Source organism: Mastigoproctus giganteus, chromosome 2, assembly GCF_048544385.1.
Source record: "Mastigoproctus giganteus isolate SK-2022 chromosome 2, ASM4854438v1, whole genome shotgun sequence".
Lineage (NCBI taxonomy): Eukaryota > Metazoa > Arthropoda > Arachnida > Uropygi > Thelyphonidae > Mastigoproctus > Mastigoproctus giganteus.
The window spans coordinates 134,165,248-134,183,818 of NC_143576.1; the positions used below are offsets into that span (position 1 = coordinate 134,165,248).

The 18,571-nt window shown below is 38.8% G+C and overlaps 1 protein-coding gene across 1 annotated transcript in view; it reads left to right on the forward strand.

The window, feature by feature from the left end:
- LOC150089578 (DNA (cytosine-5)-methyltransferase PliMCI-like) overlaps positions 1-18,571 on the forward strand; it is a 596,839-nt gene that overhangs the window by 477,641 nt on the left and 100,627 nt on the right. The window contains exon 25 of the mRNA XM_090368675.1: positions 3,054-3,125. Coding sequence (XP_090224801.1) covers positions 3,054-3,125 — 72 coding nt within the window. The remainder of the gene's footprint in view (positions 1-3,053; positions 3,126-18,571) is intronic.

An 18,571-nucleotide genomic window follows, 5' to 3' on the forward strand; every position in this document is an offset into this window, starting at 1 on the left:
GAGACAGCGACTGGAGAGATTCTGTTAGAGAGGAGTCATTTATTAACCTAATTGCCATTCTTCTGAATGGAATCTAGACACCTGAGAGAGAGGTTTTCAGAGCACCGCCCCAGATGTGGGAACAATATTCCATGGTAGGGCAGATTTGCGATTTATACAGCGTGAACAGCTGTTTGGAAGAAAAATAATGTCGAGAGCGAAAGATAAAACCAAGTTTTTTAGATGCTGAGGAAGCAGTATTTGTAATGTGCTTGTGCCAAGAGAGATTAGAAGTCAGACTAATCCCCAAAAGAGATGTATCATCTTACCTAGAAATCGGAGTGTCACTAAAGATAGGCATCCGAGCAGAAGAATCCTTTTTGTGAGATATAAGACAAGACTGAGTTTTAGAAGGGTTGAAATCAACTAAATTTTCTTTGCCCCACTGGAGAATTATCTGAAGATTGGCATTTAAGGAAATGGCAGCGGATATTTGAGAAGTTGAAACTGATTGAGCAGGGCAAGGTTTCTCAAAATGAAAAGTGGAATGCAATGTGCTATCATCAGCAAAACTATGGATAGGATTTCCAGTCAATGGAAGGTCATTAATATACAAGAGGAAAAGAGTGGGGGAAAGGACTGAACCTTGGGGGACACCAGCATTAGTGGAGAAGTTAGAAGACAGGGAGCCATCTTCCGTCACCCTCCATGAGTGGTCAGAGAGAAAACTGAATTACCAATTACAAAAAAAATTTGGCAAACCATAAGATGGAAGCTTTTTTAGAAGATCCTTATTCCAAGCACAGTCGAAAGCCTTTGAAATGTCAAGAGCAGCTGCTTGTTTCACCCAACTTTTCCATTGAATTTGTTCATAAATTGGTAACATAGGCCAGAATATCACCTGTGGATCGACACTGACGGAATCCATACTGATGATCGTTGATCAGATGGAAGGTTTCTAGATAGTTTAAGAGCTGACGATTAAGTGATTTCTTCATTACTTTAGAAAGTAGACATAATTGGATGGGAGGGATTTGTGACCCTTTTTAGGAACTGGCTGGATATGAGCAAATTTCCAAGCAGAAGGAAAAACACCTTTGGAATAAGAAAGTGAATAAAGGTGGCATAGAACAGGAGTAAGTTCAGGAGTGCAGTTTTTGAGAACAAGTGGAGAAATACCATCAAGACAATCTTCATTATGTATTGATATTGGCGTCAGAAATTTGCAGCCAAATTTTGAACTGTTTTTTAAAAATATCCAGCCTCAGTCGTATCATTAAATGTTAAGTTTTGTCGAGTAAATGTTATTGTGTATTGTACTTAATAAAGGTTGTGAATATTTCAGTTTTAGGTTTATCATTATATTTATTTATTCACCTTAATATTGAAAAGCAGTGTTCCTTTTCAGGTTTTAAATTTTCTAAAATGAGCATTTATAAGCAAAAGTGAAGTATTTCACACAGAAACAAAAGTAAAGTATTTAAAAAAACAAACAGAAGTAAGTCATATTTTTATAATTTTAATAAAATCTAAAAAAAAAAAAAACCACTGGCATAGATTTGTTGCACGTAAAAGTGCTGGAAATTTGCATTTTTTATATATATATATATATATATATATATATATATATATCGCTTGAAAAGAAAAAACGGTAACATGGAAATAGAAATTTCCTTTTACGAATAAGAAGATATAGAAAATGTGACACAATTTTTTCTCAAATCACTCTGTGCAGCCCACGAAACAAATCTTACTTTGAATACAGCCCCCCCGTACAGGGAAAGGTTGGACACCATTGTTTTAGGGTATATCCGTACTTGCTGTTATTGAGCTTAGTGGACAGTGGATTGAGTCTACACAGAACCATAGTGGCATTTTCCTAGAAGATTCCTTTGTGAGAATCAGTCTGTCGTGACTTCTCAACCTTGATGATGATCGTCCACATTACATGGTATGGAACATCACCACTAAGAATATAGCATATTCATGGCAAATCTTGATCTACAATTCTTAATATTAGCCCAAGGAAACTCTACTGGGAAGCTGCATTTTTAATAATGCATGTCCTCACAGAGCTCTTTTAGTGAAGTAATATCTTCAGAGACAGTGGACAAGGACGTTCCTGTACCTCATTCCCCTAACTATTCCTTATGGAGCCAGACAGATTCTTACTTCCTTCTGTGCCTAGTGCATGACTACCATGTTTGAAGTAGATGGATTGCTAGGCCCCACTTCCTGAAGCATACAGAACTTGAATTATTCCTTACTTCAGAATGGAAATTGATACTTTCGTCACTAATCATGAGCGTGATTAGTGATGAGCAGTCAGTCACATGCCCATGTACCCAGAGAGATCCCCCTTTTATAACAAGCCTTCATTAATTATTGAAGTAACATTCTTGTCTACTCATGATCTTGCTTTTTATACAGTAATTTTAAAATGAAATTGTTTTTCCATTTTGCACTGAAAATATTAAAATTAAAATATCTCACTAACATTTTGTCTCAATCTTTAATTTTCTGATTCATGTTTTTCACTGAATCATTAGTTATTGAGCACCAGTATATTTTTTATCTAGTATATATATAAAAAAAAAAACTTTTAAAATTATTTGATTTATGCTTTAATTTGATACTAGTATGTTTCAGCAAGTGCCATTTGCTCCAGTTGAATTATATTTCACTTACACAGAGCCTGTAATATACTGACTTGATAAAAATTATTAATAAATAATATTCATTTCAGAATTATCACAGTCAGTTGAGGAACTGTTCTGAGTTTTTCTAAACTTCTGTTAAGAATTTGCATAGCTCATTATTAGTATTGTTAGTGACAATTCATGCAAGAAACCATAAAATGCTGCTTGAAAAGGTATTTCTTCTGAACTTATTATGAATAACATCAGATGAAAAATACCTTTACAGGCAGCATTTTGCTCACTCTCTGGGTAGGAATTTTAACAACTGTCAGTCAGAGATGAGATTGGGTTGGCGTTGAAAATATTGAATTTTGTTTGTCTTGGTTTATTTTGTTTGAAAGTGAATGGAATGTAAAGAAAATTTTCTATTTATAGGCTTATAATGGCGCTACAAAAACATTTGATGAGCCACCTGCTGTTGCCCGGTCAGTTGGAAGTACAGGAAAGGTATTTTACTGTTATTCTTGTTGCCACTTTGAGTATATGCATAAATGTACATTTTTCATATATGCTCTGTGTTTTTAGGGTTGTTTTAATTTTCAAGGTTATTTCAGGTATATTTTTAATTATGTGTATTTATGAATAAACTGTCTTTAAATGTTTCTGTACATGGTGTGCCATTCGCTCATCTGTATTTCCAAATGATTGTTGGCATAGTTTTAATATAGTGGTGTAGATGTAGACCTTTCCCCTCCCAGGTATTTTAAAAATCTAGTAAATGAGTAAAGAATTTCATGGTTAATGTTATGAAAATGTTTTTTAAGTTAGTTTTGTTGGCAATGTTTAAATATAGTTAAGCATCATGGCCTCACATATATCAGACGGTAAACTCAATCTTACTGTCTGATATATTATGAAGTTTTGAACATACAGTCAGATCTGCTATAATGCGATACATGTGTTCCTAAAAATCTGCGCCTTACGGTATTTCACGCAAAAACAATGAGGGCTTATGGAAAAAATAGGGATAGTGGCAGAACACTCAAAAAAAGTGTTCAGCTTGGTATTGAGGAAAATACTAAAAAAAAGTTAGAAACCCAATAAAATTGCTAACACAAGTTTAAACATCTTAAATTTCTTAACATCTTTAAACATCTTATATTTCAATAAATAAAGGAATATTGCAGTAAATATAGCACCTTGACAAGGTGCTATATTTACTTTGACAAGATATGAAGTTTGCTTGATTGATATTTCTGTTCACTGACATTTTTTTTTTTTTTTTTTTTTTTTTTTTATTGTAAAATTTAAAACAGTAAAAAAAATGAGCAATCAATAACAATGAACACTGGACACACGAGTGAGACAAGTTTACGAAACTTAAAAAAATAAGAATGAAGAGAAGATTCTGAAAATTTATTGATGTTTTTTATATGATTGAAGATTTCATGGAAGGGGAAACACATTCCACCATAATAACATAAAAACCCACAAAATTCGTGTTATAGGTATTATTGCAAGTGCATTAAGATCGAGTTTACTACCTGTTTATAATTAGATTGCACTAACAGAAAATCGAACTGCAAATTGTTTTTGTTTTATGGTAGTGACCTCCAGAAATGTGCTCATGCTATCACATCTCATGAAATTTCTCTTTGAATAGAAAAATGTGAGTTCCTGAAAACATGAATCAGCCTACAATATCATGTTCTATCTTGTGAATACAGCAAATGACAACAGTGTGTCTCCGACCAATACAACTCTAGTAAACTGGAAATATAGATCTTACACATTTAATTTTTGACATTTTTTAACCTTCCTAAACTTGTAGTATTGCTGCACTGGTTGCTACATTTAGCTTGGTGCCGGGTTTTGCATTCACCTGGTGTTACTTGCAGACGGAATCACGAGTATAATGCAAAAATTGAGTTATACTCGCATTTTCCCCTAATATATCAATCGTGTTGGAGCAAATTCACGTTGTGAAAATGTGTGTTGTAGCAGAACTGACTGTACATATTTTGAAAGCTTAGTATTAAAGTGTGAGAAAGAAAAATAAGTGCTTAAATCTTCTCTGTATATTTTATTTTTTATTTTATAAATACCATAAAATCCCACTTCGACAAATACATTTTTAATGAAATTTTCATTATAATGAAAATATTTCCAGCTCCCAGCTGACTAACTTTATTATTAATATTTTGTAAATCTTGTTTGAACCAAACAAAAGTGGTGATAAGTTGAGTATAACAAATCCTTTTTTGAAGTCCACCAAGATCTAAATATAAATTTGATTAGCATCTCAAACTACAGCCAGAGTCGTAGATTCAGGTTAAGGATAGCAGTAGCAATCACAGTAGAAAAATTTACCTTGAAGAAGTGCGTTAATCTTACTTTCATTCAACCTGTAGCCCCATCCAAGGTTGCTATTCATGCCTTGGTAGGAGTACTAGGACAATCAAACCATAATGATGGTCAAATTAATTTAGGAAACAATACATTCACTATTAAAATGGAATCATGCAGAGTAATGAAACGTTTAATGGTGCTGGCAAGGTTAATGTTAGTTTTAATTGTTTGCATGCATATCAACAGTTAGTTGAAAGAACTCTGAAAGATATCTCCCCCCCCCCCCCCCCAAGAGTCACAGAAGAAAAGTACAATAGTTTTTATGTACGTTATACCTGAAGTATTCATTGTGTTCTTACTAGTTGATTTTTTTTTTTTTTTTTTTTTTTGTAGTTTGGCGCATTGGCTTCTGTGGCCATAGTGCACCTCCCAAGGTTTTTGCAGTACAGTAATACCCCGAAGTTACGCGATAGGTGAGTCCGACGAAAATCGCGTAAGTCGAATTCGCGTAAGTCGGGGTACAACTTTGCATATAAATACATATAAATTTTGCTTAATTGGGACCAAGGACTAACAAAAACACTAGTTTAGAAGAAAAATATTAATAAAATTGCAGTTCTTTATACATATTAATACAAAATATGTATTAAAAAAACAAATGACTTACGTTAAAAAGTTATTTCGATGTCGATGGCTTCATAAAATCTAACAAATTCGTCTGACGACACAGCGCCTTCTTTTTTTCACGCAGAATTTCTTCGTAGCAAGCTAATAATTTTTTTATTCCTTGCTTTGTAGCTATAACGCGTTCTTCGTTGGAGTCTATGTTTTCTAAAATTTTTAAGCCCTTTACAATCGAGGAGCCCTTTTCAATTTTCAACCTGTCAAGTTTGCAATTGTCATGTGCTTTTAGCCGTTGCTTCATTTAGGCCTGTAGCACGTGCAATATCACATGGTCTTTCATTTCACTCAAAGCGTTTCACAATTTCATATTTTTTTCTCTATCGACAGAGGCGGACTGGCAATAAGCCTTACCGGGGAAACCCCGGTGGGCCAGTGTGATTTTGGCCATAAACCATAGTATGAGGCCACTATAAATTTTCCCGGGTAACAATTTTTGACCCAGTCCGCCTCTGTTTATCGATAATTGCTTTTCTTTTTCTCTCTGAATCTGCAGTGTCTTCACCAGGACGCTTCCTTTTCATTTTTAGGGAATAAAGCACAATTACAAAACGAGGAGGCACGCTTGATACGCATAAACAAAGCTGCGCGCATGTAGCAACTGAATAAACAACACCATAAAGGCAGAGATACACTATTAACACCTCACATTTCTAGGGGTTACTACCATAAAACAATAAAAATCCAGTTGCGTTTCTGCTAGTGGAATCTGTTATAAACTGGTAGTAAACTCGATCTAATTGCATTTGCGATTATACCGATAGCTGGAATTGTGTTGGTTTTTACGTTATTATGGTGAAAATGTGTTTCCCCTTCACTGATATAAAAAACATAAAAGCAGCAAAGTTGAATTTTGTTCATCTTTCGCTCTCATTCTCCGCTGTCGCACCGTATATTGATAACATATGAAAAACGACCTTGAAGATAGTGGGCGGCAGCGTTGCCAAACGAAAAAATCAGGAACCGCGTAACTCCGAGTTCGCGTAAGTCGGGGTATTACTGTACTTTGATCCAAGCCTGAGGCGGGATTCGAACCCGCGACCTGTGGGTTGCCAGGCAGGCACTTTACCCACCCGGCTAGCCCGGTCGGCCTTACTAGTTGAGCCACCTCAGATATTTGTAGCTCTCTCCCTCTCTCATGACATCTGTCTCGGCACCAATTTTCAGCTGGTAGTTTCTGCTTACTAGATTTCTTCAATGTAGTCCAGGATCTTACATTTGTTTAGGCCAAATTGCCTTCTAATATCAATGCTGAACTGTTTGGTGATCAAGAGTAGCTGCTAGAGTTTATTCTCAGTTGCAGCATGGAGTTTGATGTTATCCATGGGCATCGAGAGAGAGAGAGAGAGAGAGAGAGAGAGAGAGAGAGAGAGAGAGAGAGAGAGAGAGAGAGAGAGAGAGAGAGAGAGAGAGAGAGAGAGAGAGAGAGTGTTCAGTTCTTCTTCCATTCTTTTAGGGTATATCTGTTGTTGTTATTTGGTTTTTAGGAGCATTAGCAACTAAGGCCATATTGCTCCGGGGATGTGCAGTGGTCATTCCATGACCTTTCCACATCCTCCGTATTTGGTGGTCACGGGCTCATACCCCGGTCTAATCAAGAAGCATGTGCTACGCATTGCTGCTCCAGCCCACCTGGCTACGGAGGCAGCACGGTATATCTGTACTTCCTGTTGTCGAGCCTGGTGAACAGTGGGTTGAGTGCTAGACAGAACCATAGTGGGCTCGGGCCAACTCTCCGAAAGAATTCTCTTCCAGTGGAGATTGGTCTGTCTGTGGTATTCCCGATCTTCTTGATGGTCCTCCATTTTGCCTTGGTTGCTTCTAAGAAGTGTGTCAATGTCACATTGACTTCGTAGATCCTCAGTGTCTATCAGTCATCTATGGGGCATGGAGTTGAAGACATTGAGGTAGTTGATGCAGGCTGTGCTTCTTGTAGACTTGCTCCATAACTGCAGCATCAGTGGTCAATTGTTCCTTGCATCCTTTGCTCATCTGCTTACATCCCTTCTGCTTCTCAGCCATGATGGTCTGGCTCTCCAAGTAGTTTGATATCTTCTTAGTTATGCAGTTGATTAGGATCTTGTAGATTGTTGGGAGATAGGTGATTGATCTGTTCTTCACCGGATTTGTTGTTTCTTTGTTCTTAGCATTCAGATTGGTGATTCCTTGACTGAGAGGCTCTGGAATTTTTTCATTGTGCCTTATCTTGGTTAACTGCTCTGCATGAACTATCTGTGCATGTGTGCAGCTGAACTAGTACCAGTAATTGTGGATGTGATGTATTCATATGGATGTGGATGTGATGTATTCATGTGGATGTGGATGTGATGTATTCTTGGGTTCACGAGATGCTGCACTTCCTGATTGATCATTGTACTTCTTCCTCCTGAATCTTCCAATCTATCATTTCTTGTATGTCTGTGGTTTTCTTCTGTTCTAGGCCTCTCCAAGAGGGGTGTGCCCGTTATGGCTAAATTTGTAGCTCCACTGCTTTCCCCAGAACTCTTGGAGTGCATTTTTAGTCTTTAGATCTGTTGCCTACCTCTGCTTGTCCAATTTTGCTCTAGTAGGCTCTCTGATTTCCATCAAATAGCCTCTTGTCTTTTAACACCCCCCCGGGGGGGGCATTCTTGCTATATCAGTACAGGCTCTTACTGAGTGCAAGGAGTTCTGCTGTAGGGGTGTCCATGCGGTGGCTTTTTTCTGATTACTTTTGTTACTTGGTTGGTACTGGGTCAGTTGGCCTATCTTCAATCATCTCTTCTATCTTCTGCTGTAGCCCTGTTTCCCAAGCTGTTATTTCCCTTTCTTTGCATTTTGTTTTCTATTACTCTCTGGATTCTCTTCCATTCATTCTGATGGCTGGTACAGTAATCAGCTTTGCAGATTATATATATTGCTACTTTGTTGTTGTTGAGGTAATCCAGTGATATTTACCAATTTTGGTGGTCTGAGTAGCCAAGATTCTAATTGGTTTCTGCTCCTGAATGTTGTGGGTCTTTTGTGGGTTCCTACAAATTCTGCTAGACCCTTCTTCCACCCTTCTTTTCTGTAAATCACAACCTAATTTGTTTCTACTTTTGCTGCTCTGTGTTGTAGTTTTTGTACTTGCTCCCCCTTCTTTGATTTTGTCCATATTCTTTGTAGTTGGTCACTCTTGTCCTGCTTGATGTTTTCCAAGGTTGCAGAAGCTATCACTGAAGAAGGAAGAAAGAGGAAACACATGAAGTGTACCCTAGAAATAAATATGTCCATGATGCCAGGACACTATGCAGTAACTAAGATATTAGCATTACCTTTAGTAGAGGCATACGATGCAAGAAAGCAAGCTTATGTAGCATCAGCCAAAAAAAAAAAAAAATGCTCCTATTTCACTTCTCTATTTGGTCCTATAGAGACAGACAAGACAATCTACAGGACAAGTGCACACCAAGTGATTGGAACAGTTCCCGGCTGCTCAGGTTACTGAACAGAGATTAGATGAGAATAAATATATTTCTCCTTGAAGTCTGCACTAGATGCAGTATTTTTATTTTTATTTTTTTGTCATGCGTGCTTCTTTATTTTATTCCCCCCCCCCTTTTTTTTCCGTAGCTGGATTCTGACTCTGGTCCATCATAATAGTGGTTAAGCATCATAACCGCTGTGCTAATCAGACCCCTATTCTTATTATTATTTCTCCCTGATTGGGGGTTCCACCACGTGATAGGTATTGCTACCAAGTATGCAGGCTGGTTGTTGTTATGTCCGGTGTTACTGTTGGTTGAGGAACTCTGACTATCGTACAGGTGTTCAAGATTGCGACTTTCTGGAGTTCCTTGTATGTGTTCGCTGGGAGACCTATTGCGGCTAGGCTGTTATGTAGGGGCTTTGGTACCACACCTGTGGTTGACATGATGATTGGATTGGTCTTTACTTACTGCATATGCCACATCTTTTTGATCTCCTGTCTTACTGTGTACATGTCGTGGCACTTCTTGTAGGCTTGCTCCTTAACTGTGGCATCTATGGTTAATTGCTCCTTGCATCCTTTGCTTAGCCGCTTGCATCCTTTCTGCTGTTTGGCCATTATGTTCTGGCTCTCCTAGTGGTCTGATATCTTCCTGGTTATGCAGCTAGTCAGGATCTTGTACAATGATGGGAGGCAGGTGATTGGCCTATATTTAACCAGGTTTCTTGTATCTTCATCATTACGCTTCAGATATGTGATTCCTTGAGTGAGAAACTTCGGGATTGTCTCTGGGTGCCTTATCATTTGGGTGAACTGCTCTGCCAGTTGTGTGTGTGTGTGTGTGTGTGTGTGTGTGTGCGCTTCTTGTACAGTAGTTGTGAGAGTTCTTGATCGTCTGTTTTACTTCTTTCCGAATCTCTCACCCTCTCATTTCTTGTACATCCTTGGTTTTCTTGTGTTCTAGTTCTATTGCATTGAAAGCAGTTTTATCTCTGTGGCCTCAATGGAGATCATTGTAGTGTCTTCCATGGAGTGTCTTCTCTGCCCATTTTCCTAGCTTTGTGTGTGCCTCCTAGTTGTGGGGGGACTCCTCGCTTAGGTTGAGTGGGGTATACTACTTGTCTATCTTTCTTATGGCCTGGTGGAGTGCTGCTGTGTTTCTGGAAGTAATCCTTCAGATTAATTATTGCTGTCTTCTGTTGCTCAGTGAGGTCTATCAGGCCCCTCGCTCCCTCTTGCCGGGCAATTGCCAGTCTCTCCACAGATTTCAGGTGGTATTGGCAGCTCTGGATATTATGAGGAAGACATTCCCTTGGTGTTAGTTCAATCTCGGTGTTAGTTCAATCTATGATTCCGAAGGAGTATGTTAGCACTGAGACTGCAAAGGTATTTATGGCTTTAACTGTGTTCCTTCCATTCAGCTTTGCTTTCAGCAGGCTTCCGAGTCTCTGATGGTATTTTTTAGTCAGGCAGGCATTAATTTCCTTGTGCTGAACTGCTGAGCCTGCATCATCTCCAAGTATTTGTAGGCCTCTCCCTCTGTTATTTTTTTTTTTTTTTTAGGAGCATTAGCAACTAAGGCCATATTGCTCCAGGGATATGCGGTGGTCATTTCCTGACCTTTCCGCATCCTCCGTATTTGGTGTTCACGGGCTCGAACTCCGGTCTAATCAAGAAGCGTGTGCTACGCACTGCTGCTCCTGCCCACCTGGCTACGGAGGCGCCTTTCTGTTATGGCTTCAATCTCTTTACCACTGTGCAGCTGGTAGTTTCGGTTGACTAATTTTCCCTGGTGCAATCTGTGGATCCCTCTTAATATCATTGCTGAATTCTTCGGTGATCTGGAGTAGTTGATGGAAATGCTTCTCTGTTCTTGCATAGAGCTTGATGTTATCCATGTATATCAGGTGGGTGAGGGTGTACAGGTTCTTCCTTCCTTATTTGAGGTTATATCCATACTTGCTACTGTTGAGCATGGTGGATAGCGGGTTAAGTGCTAGACAGAACTACAATGAGCTCAGGGCAGCTCCCTGAAAGATTCTTCTCCTGATGGGAATTAGCCTGGTTGTGATGTTTTAGACCTTAATGGTGGTACAATTAGTCCTCGAATAACACATTTACACTACACGAATTCGATCATACACGAATCTATAAATAGGGGAACGATATCGTATATAACACGAACCGAATTCGCTTATGCACAATTCGTCTTTGTGTTTACAAGAAATGGCAGTCCAATGCCGAATCACCCCAACTAAATGCAACACGATAGGAATAAAGAGAATGAAGAGGGATTCTGAAAATGTATTTTTTGTTTTTTATATCAGTGAAGGGAAAAACATTTCACCATAATAACGTAAAACTAACACAATTCCAGCTAATTTTATTATCACAAATGTAATTAGATCGAGTTTACTACCAGTTTATAACATATTCCACCAGCAGAAACACAACTGGAAATTATTTTTATTGTTTTATGGTAGCGACCTCTAAAAATGTGCTTTAGTAAAATGTGAGCTAGTGAGTATTAATAGCATGTCTCTGCCTTTACGGTGTTGTTTATTCAATTGCTGCACATGCCAGCTTTGTTTATGTGTATCAAGCGTGCCTCCTCATTTTGTAATTGTGCTTTATTCTCTAAAAATAAGTAAAATACTTAAAAGATGTAAAAAGGAAGCATTCTGTTGAAGACACTACAGATTCAGGGAGAAAAAGGAAAGCAATATCAATAGACAGGGGTGGACTGGGTAAAAAATTCTCACCAGGGAAAATTTGTAGCGGCGTCATACTAGCATTTATGGCCAAAATCACACCGGCCTCCGGCCCACCAGGGTTTCCCCGGTAAGGGTTATGGCCAGTCCGCCTCTGTCCATAGAGAAAAAACATGAAATTCTAAAACACTTTGAGCAAAATGAAAGAACGTGATATTACACATGCTACAGGCCAAATGAGGGAACTCCAAGAATTAGAAAGAATGTAGAGAAAATAAAAACAACTTTCGTACAGGAATAACTCAAAGTGTAATAAAACCTATTAGATCAAGACATAAAGATTTGGAAGAGATGGAATGGCTGTCATCTGTTTGGATATAAAATCAAACAAAGAACAAGTTTGCTTATGATAGAAGCAATAGCATTAGCAATATTTTATTTCGTAATAGTCATAATAATATACATAAGTATTTTAGTAGGATTATTTATTGTGTTTGGTAATGTTTTTGTTTGGAATATGTGTCCAATCTTGGGTCGTTGGCACCTAACCCTATTTTTCCCATAGGGCCTGTTATTTATATTGCCCGATTTTGCATTGCACGATGGTTTCTAGGAACACAACTATCGTGCTATACGAGGAATGACTGTACTCCATTTCGCCATCATTTCTCCTAGGAAGTTTGTCCCTATTGGATTGACTTTGTAGATGTTCAGCGCCTCTATTAGTCAGCTATGAGTCGAAGGCCTTGTAGTAATTGATGTAGGGTGTGTACGTGTTGCGAATCTTCTTGTAGGCTTTATCCGTAACCGTGGCATCTATGGTCAATTGCTCCTTACATCCTTTGCTGAGCCGCTTGCATCCTTTCTGCTGTTTGGCCATTATGTTCTGGCTCTCCAAGTGGTCTGATATCTTCCTGGTTATGCAACTGGTCAGGATCTTGTACATTGTTGGGAGGCAGGCGATTGGTCTTTATGTTGCCGGGTTTCTTGTATCTTCGTCTTTAGGTTTCAGATATATGATTCCTTGAGTGAGAAACTTCGGGTTCATCTCTGGGTGCCTTGTCATTCGGATGAACTGCTTTGCCAGGTGCTTGTGTGTGTGTGTGCAAGTGAGCTTCTTGTACAGATAGTTGTGGACGTTATCTATTCCTGGAGTTCACCAGTTGTGAGAGTTCTTGATCATCTGTTTTACTTCTTCCTCAATTTCCCACCATCTCATATCTTGTACGTCCTTGGTTTTCTTGCGTTCTAGTTCTATACAGTTCTATATTGACTGTTATGTCTTACTTCTCTGCTCCATATGTTTCCCCAGAACTCCTCAATCGTCTTCTGCTTGTGTGGTCCATTCCCATCTTTTCCGAGACTGCTGTAGAAGCCTCTTTGGTCCTCATCGAAGTTTCGATTGTTTATTTTCCTCTGGGAGCTCTCTTTGTATCGCTGTAGTCTCTTGCTGAGTGCAAGGAGGTTCTGCTTCAATGTGTCCAAGTACGCTCCTATTTTCTGATTTTTTTTGTCTCATGTTTACTGTGGATACAGTCTCTGTTGAGGATGCTCTTCACTTTTCCAGTTAATTTCCTTCTCCTATTGCCCTGTTGGTACTGAGTCAATCGGTCTATCTTCACTCTTAATTCTTCTGCTGAAGTCTTCTTTCCTAAACTGGTGGTTCCTTCTGTTTTCGGTTCTTCTGCTGCTGGTCTCGTTTCTCTTTCATTAATCCTCATGGCTGCTACCGCAGCACACTACATGGCTGTGTGGATGGCTTCCAGTGCTACACCATTGCCGTCGAGGCAATGCGGTATTATGTGCCATTGAGTTGGTATGTGATTCTCCAGAAGGTTCTATTCGGCCTCTGCTTCGGTATCACGAGTCTTTGTGGGGTCCATTCCTTCGAATTCTGTTAGGGCCTTCTTCCACTCGTCCTCTATTCTGAATATGATGACCTTGTCTCTTTCCACTTCAGCTGCTGTGGGTTGTAATTCTTCCTGCTCTTCCTCCTCTGGTTTGGTCGTGCTATGTTCTTCCTCCTCTGGTTCCATATTCTTTATCCTTTATAGTTGATCGCTTATGTCCTGGTTGATTTTTTTCAAGATTGCATGAGCTATCAGGTTCTTTTTACCGATGGTCCACTATTCACTGTTCGGTGAACTGAATATCTGGGAATTGTTCCAGCCACTTGGTACGTAGTTGCCCTGTAAGTTGTCATATCGGTCTCCAGCCTGATTATTGCTTACATGATGTACATATTCATTTTGATGCGTTGGCATTTTCTTCCTTCCTGGGTGGTCACTAGCGCAATTGTGCAGGAAGCACTTACAGTTGGTCGGGCTGGATAGTCTTGCCCTTTTCTTGTGGTAGCCATCAGGGTCCAGTGCCACTTGCTCCACTGTCTTCCTCCAGAAACCGTCTCTGGTTTTTCGAACCGACCCATCTGCCTAAGGGCTGAGTGCAAGTGACTTTATCCTGTGCCCCACTCGATGCAGTACGATTAATATTTCTCTGTGACATCATCCATCTATGGAGGTGGACCTGTTTAGCTTCAGCTTATGTCCAGTGGTAGTTTTTGGGAGTGATGCCAGATGGCGCCACAATCTGCCTTAACAGCCACTCCAACCTTGGGGTAGGAGTGGTTGTTAAGGCGAGAATTGTTTCCTTGGAGCAACTGTTGCGATGTTTATTTATTTATTAATTGTTATTATTATTAATTTATTTATTACTATTATTATACCGGTCTCCCAGCATGATAGAACCGTGTTCGCTTCCACCAAGTACCACCTGGTAGTCCAGTGCCGTAACCACTGGGCCATTGCACCCCCTATTATTATTATTATTATTATTATTATTATTGCTCTTATATTATTTCTCCCTGATTGGGGGTTCCACCTTGTGACGGGTATTGCTACCAAGTACACAGGGTGGTTGTTGTTATGTCTGGTGTTACTGTTGGTCGAGGAATTCTAGGACTATCCTACAGATGTTCAGGATTGCGACTTTCTGGAGTTCCTTGTAGGTGTTTGCTGGGAGACCTATTGCTGCTAGGCTGTGATGTAGGGTCTTTGGCACCATACCTTGGGTTGACCCGATGATCGGGATGGTTGTTACTTGTTGCACCATATCTCTTTGATCTTCTGTCTTAGGTTCGTGTACTTCCTGATTTTTCCCCCAAGGGTTTTCTGCAGGTTGCCAGTGTTGGGGCGCCTCCATAGCCAGGTGGGCAGGAGCAGCAGTGTGTCGCACACGCTTCTTGATTAGACCAGGGTTCGAGCCCATGCCCATGCCTACCAAATATGGAGGATGCGGAAAGGTCAGGGAATGACCACCGCATATCCCTGGAGCAATATGGCCTTAGATGCTAATGCTCCTAAAAACCAAATAACAAAACAACAAAAACAAAGCCAGTGTTGGGTGCCGCTATGTCAATCAGATAGGTAGCCTTTTCCTTTTTGTCCACAAGGGTTATGTCCGGTCTGTTGTGTAGGATTGTCCTATCCGTTATTATGGTGTGGTCTCAGTACAGCTTGTGAGTTGAGGTCTTTAGTACTTGTTTGTTTGTTATTTGGTTTTTAGGAGCATTAGCAACTAAGGCCATATTGCTCCGGGAGATGCGGTGGTCATTTCCTGACCTTTCCGCATCTTCCGTATTTGGTGGTGACGGGCTCGAACCCCGGTCTAATCAAGAAGCGTGTGCTACGCACCGCTGCTCCTTCCCACCTGGCTACGGAGGCACCCTTAGTACTTGTACTTGTAGTACTGTACACTTTTTTCGATCATCTGATATTTTCTTGCTAGTTTCTGATGTATTATCTGGGTACCTCGTGTCTATGAGTGTACTCAGTCTGGGTAATCAACTTGCATCCCGCAGTGGTGTGTTGGATCGTTTTGCCGCTAGGTGGCATCATCGACACGTGTCACTGAACACTCCGGACTCCTTGGCGATGTATTTTCAATAGTTCCTGGTGTTATTCCTGGTCTTGGATGGATCCTTCAGTTTCGGGAAATAGTGTCCTGCTCCTCAACCATGCATTGGAAGCAGTTTTATCTATGGGACCTTGATGGAGATCATTGTAGTGTCTGCCACGGAGTCTCTTCTCTGCCCATCTTTCTAGCTTCGTTTGTTCCTCCTGGTTGGGAGTGGACTTCCCACTTAGGTTGAGTGGGGTATACCGCTTGTCTATCTTCCTTATGGCCTGTGGAGTGCTGCTGTGTGTTTATGGATGTAATCCTTCAGGTTAACTATTGCTGTCTTCTATTGCTCAATGAGGTCTATCAGGCCCCTCGCTCCTTCTTCCCGGACAATTGTCAGTCTCTCCATGGCAGATTTTGGGTGGTGTTGGCTGCTCTTTTTCGTCATTGTTCTTGTCTTTCTCATGATATCCTCCAGCTCATTGTTAGTCCATATGACCCTGACGGTGAATGTTAGCACTCGAAGTGCATAGGTGTTTATGGCTTTAACTGTGTTCCCTTTGTTCAGCTTTGCTTTCAGCAAGCTTCTGAGTCTCTGATGGTATTTTTCGGTCAGGCAGGCCTTAATTTCCTTGTGCTGTAACTGCTGAGCCTGCATCACCCCCAAGTATTTGTAGGCCTCACTCTTTGCCATGGCTTCAATCTCTTTACCAATCTGCAACTGGTAGTTTCGGTTGACTAATTTTCCCTGGTGCAGTCCATGGGTCTAGACCAAATTCCATCCTAATATCATTGCTGAATTCTTCGGTGATCTGGAGTAGTTGCTGGAGGTGCTTCTCGGATCCCATGTAGACCTTGATGTCATTTATTATTATTCCTACTCTTCGTCCTCCCTGATTGGAGGTTCCACCTCGTGACAGGTATTGCTACCAAGTACACAGGGTAGTTGTTGTTGTTGTTGTTATATCTTGTGTTACTGTTGGTTGAGGAATTCTCCTACAGGTGTTCGGGATCGCAACTTTCTAGAGTTCCTTATAGGTGTTCACTGGGAGGGAACACCTACAAGGAACTCCATTTAGTATTATTATTATTATTATTATTATTATTATAAAATAAAAATAAAAATTTCTCCTTTATTGGATTTTTTTTTTTATTATTATTATTGTTCTACCAGGAACTATTATTCTTTTGAACAACAGAGTTCATATGAAATACTTAAAGGGCATAAAGATGCATCTCTCCTCTAATGTTTTGAAACTAATTTATTTTGTGTATAGATGTGAATTTTAATGTTATAGATTTATATTTACAAAAATGTTTAAAGTAATTTAATGAATAATTTTTTAGGAGTACAGTGCATCTGCCTTGTTAATTTGATATTGGTTTATTTAAAATGGAATGCAGTTGAAAGTTGTCACTGTTTTCCCAACAAACACTATAGGGTTTTTAATGTACACTCCTGCCTTAAACTCTGGAATCACAGTATATGATAACAGTTTTTATAAAATTTTTTGAATTGAGCTATGATAATGTGTAAAGTTTCATGAAATAAACAACACACTACAAAATATTTTAAGATTAATTAAACATTGAAAAATTTACAGCAAATTTTTCGAAAATCGAAAGAAACAATTAGATTGAGCTCTTAGCTCAATCTAATTGTTTCTTTTGATTTTCTGGTTTAATATGGATTTTTGGACTGCTACACGACCATGAAGACCTGCTTGTTTAAGCGAACTTTTACAGTGCATGTAGACACTGGAGTTTCTCTGTTCTTATTGAACTCAGCTTAGATTTCAGGTGCAGTAATTTATCGATTGTGTTTAGAAATCAGTATTATGTCTTATCTTATGCTTCCATTATTACGTTCAGTCATCCTGATTGTGCTTTGCACTCCTCTGTCAGTCTCCTTGAATCATAAAATGCTAGTTTGTACTCCTTTAAAAGAAACACTTGTTATTTGCCAGTACTTCTCGTGCAACAAATTTCTTTTTACAAAGTTATCATAGCTTCTTTTTTCAACGTTCAGTTTCTTATTTCTTGCCATGTTTATAAAACCCAAAAAAATTACACCAAACACTTTTTGAATGATGAGTGTTCGATTTTATAAGTCATAGATCTTACTTCTCAATTTATATTATTTCAAAAACACTCTAGAATCATCTACAATGTTCTGCCACATTCAGGATTTTTCCAGATCTTTCTGGAATATTCTAGAAATTTCTTAAATGTTATTTAAGTTTTTTATGTTTTACATAATAGAAAATATTTTAATAAAAATTGGTAAGTAAGTTGGTCCTGTTTTAATAACAGCTTTTGAAAATTACGAAAAATGAAATGCGATTCCAAACATAGACACATAATTATAACAAAATTGAATGGAGGTATAACAAAAATTTGCTATATGTTGTATGTAGTACCTTTAAATTTCATATTTCTGTTCTTTCCGAAGAATAATCTGCAAAGTAACGGACAATTCACTTATCTGTAACTTGCATATTGTAAGCACACATGAAATTCATTTTTTTACACCACTTTAAAGTAAAATTGAAAAAATACACCCATTACCAACAATTTGTGTATTTTTAATGCAAAATGTGTGCTTTTCCAGTGGAGGTGCTATGAATCTTCAAGTCAATACATGTGTACACATCTCAGTATGAGATAAAATAAAATAACAATCAAGATGTTTCTGCAAAGGCAATATTTTCACATTAGAGGATTTAAAAAAGCAACTATTCTCTTAAGAAGTAGTTAAATTAATAACAAGTTAAGGAATTATTTCATAATGAGGAGTGTCAGATGTTTTTCAGTTTCTCACATGTAACATTAACGATTTCTGAGGGGGAAAAAAGAGAATT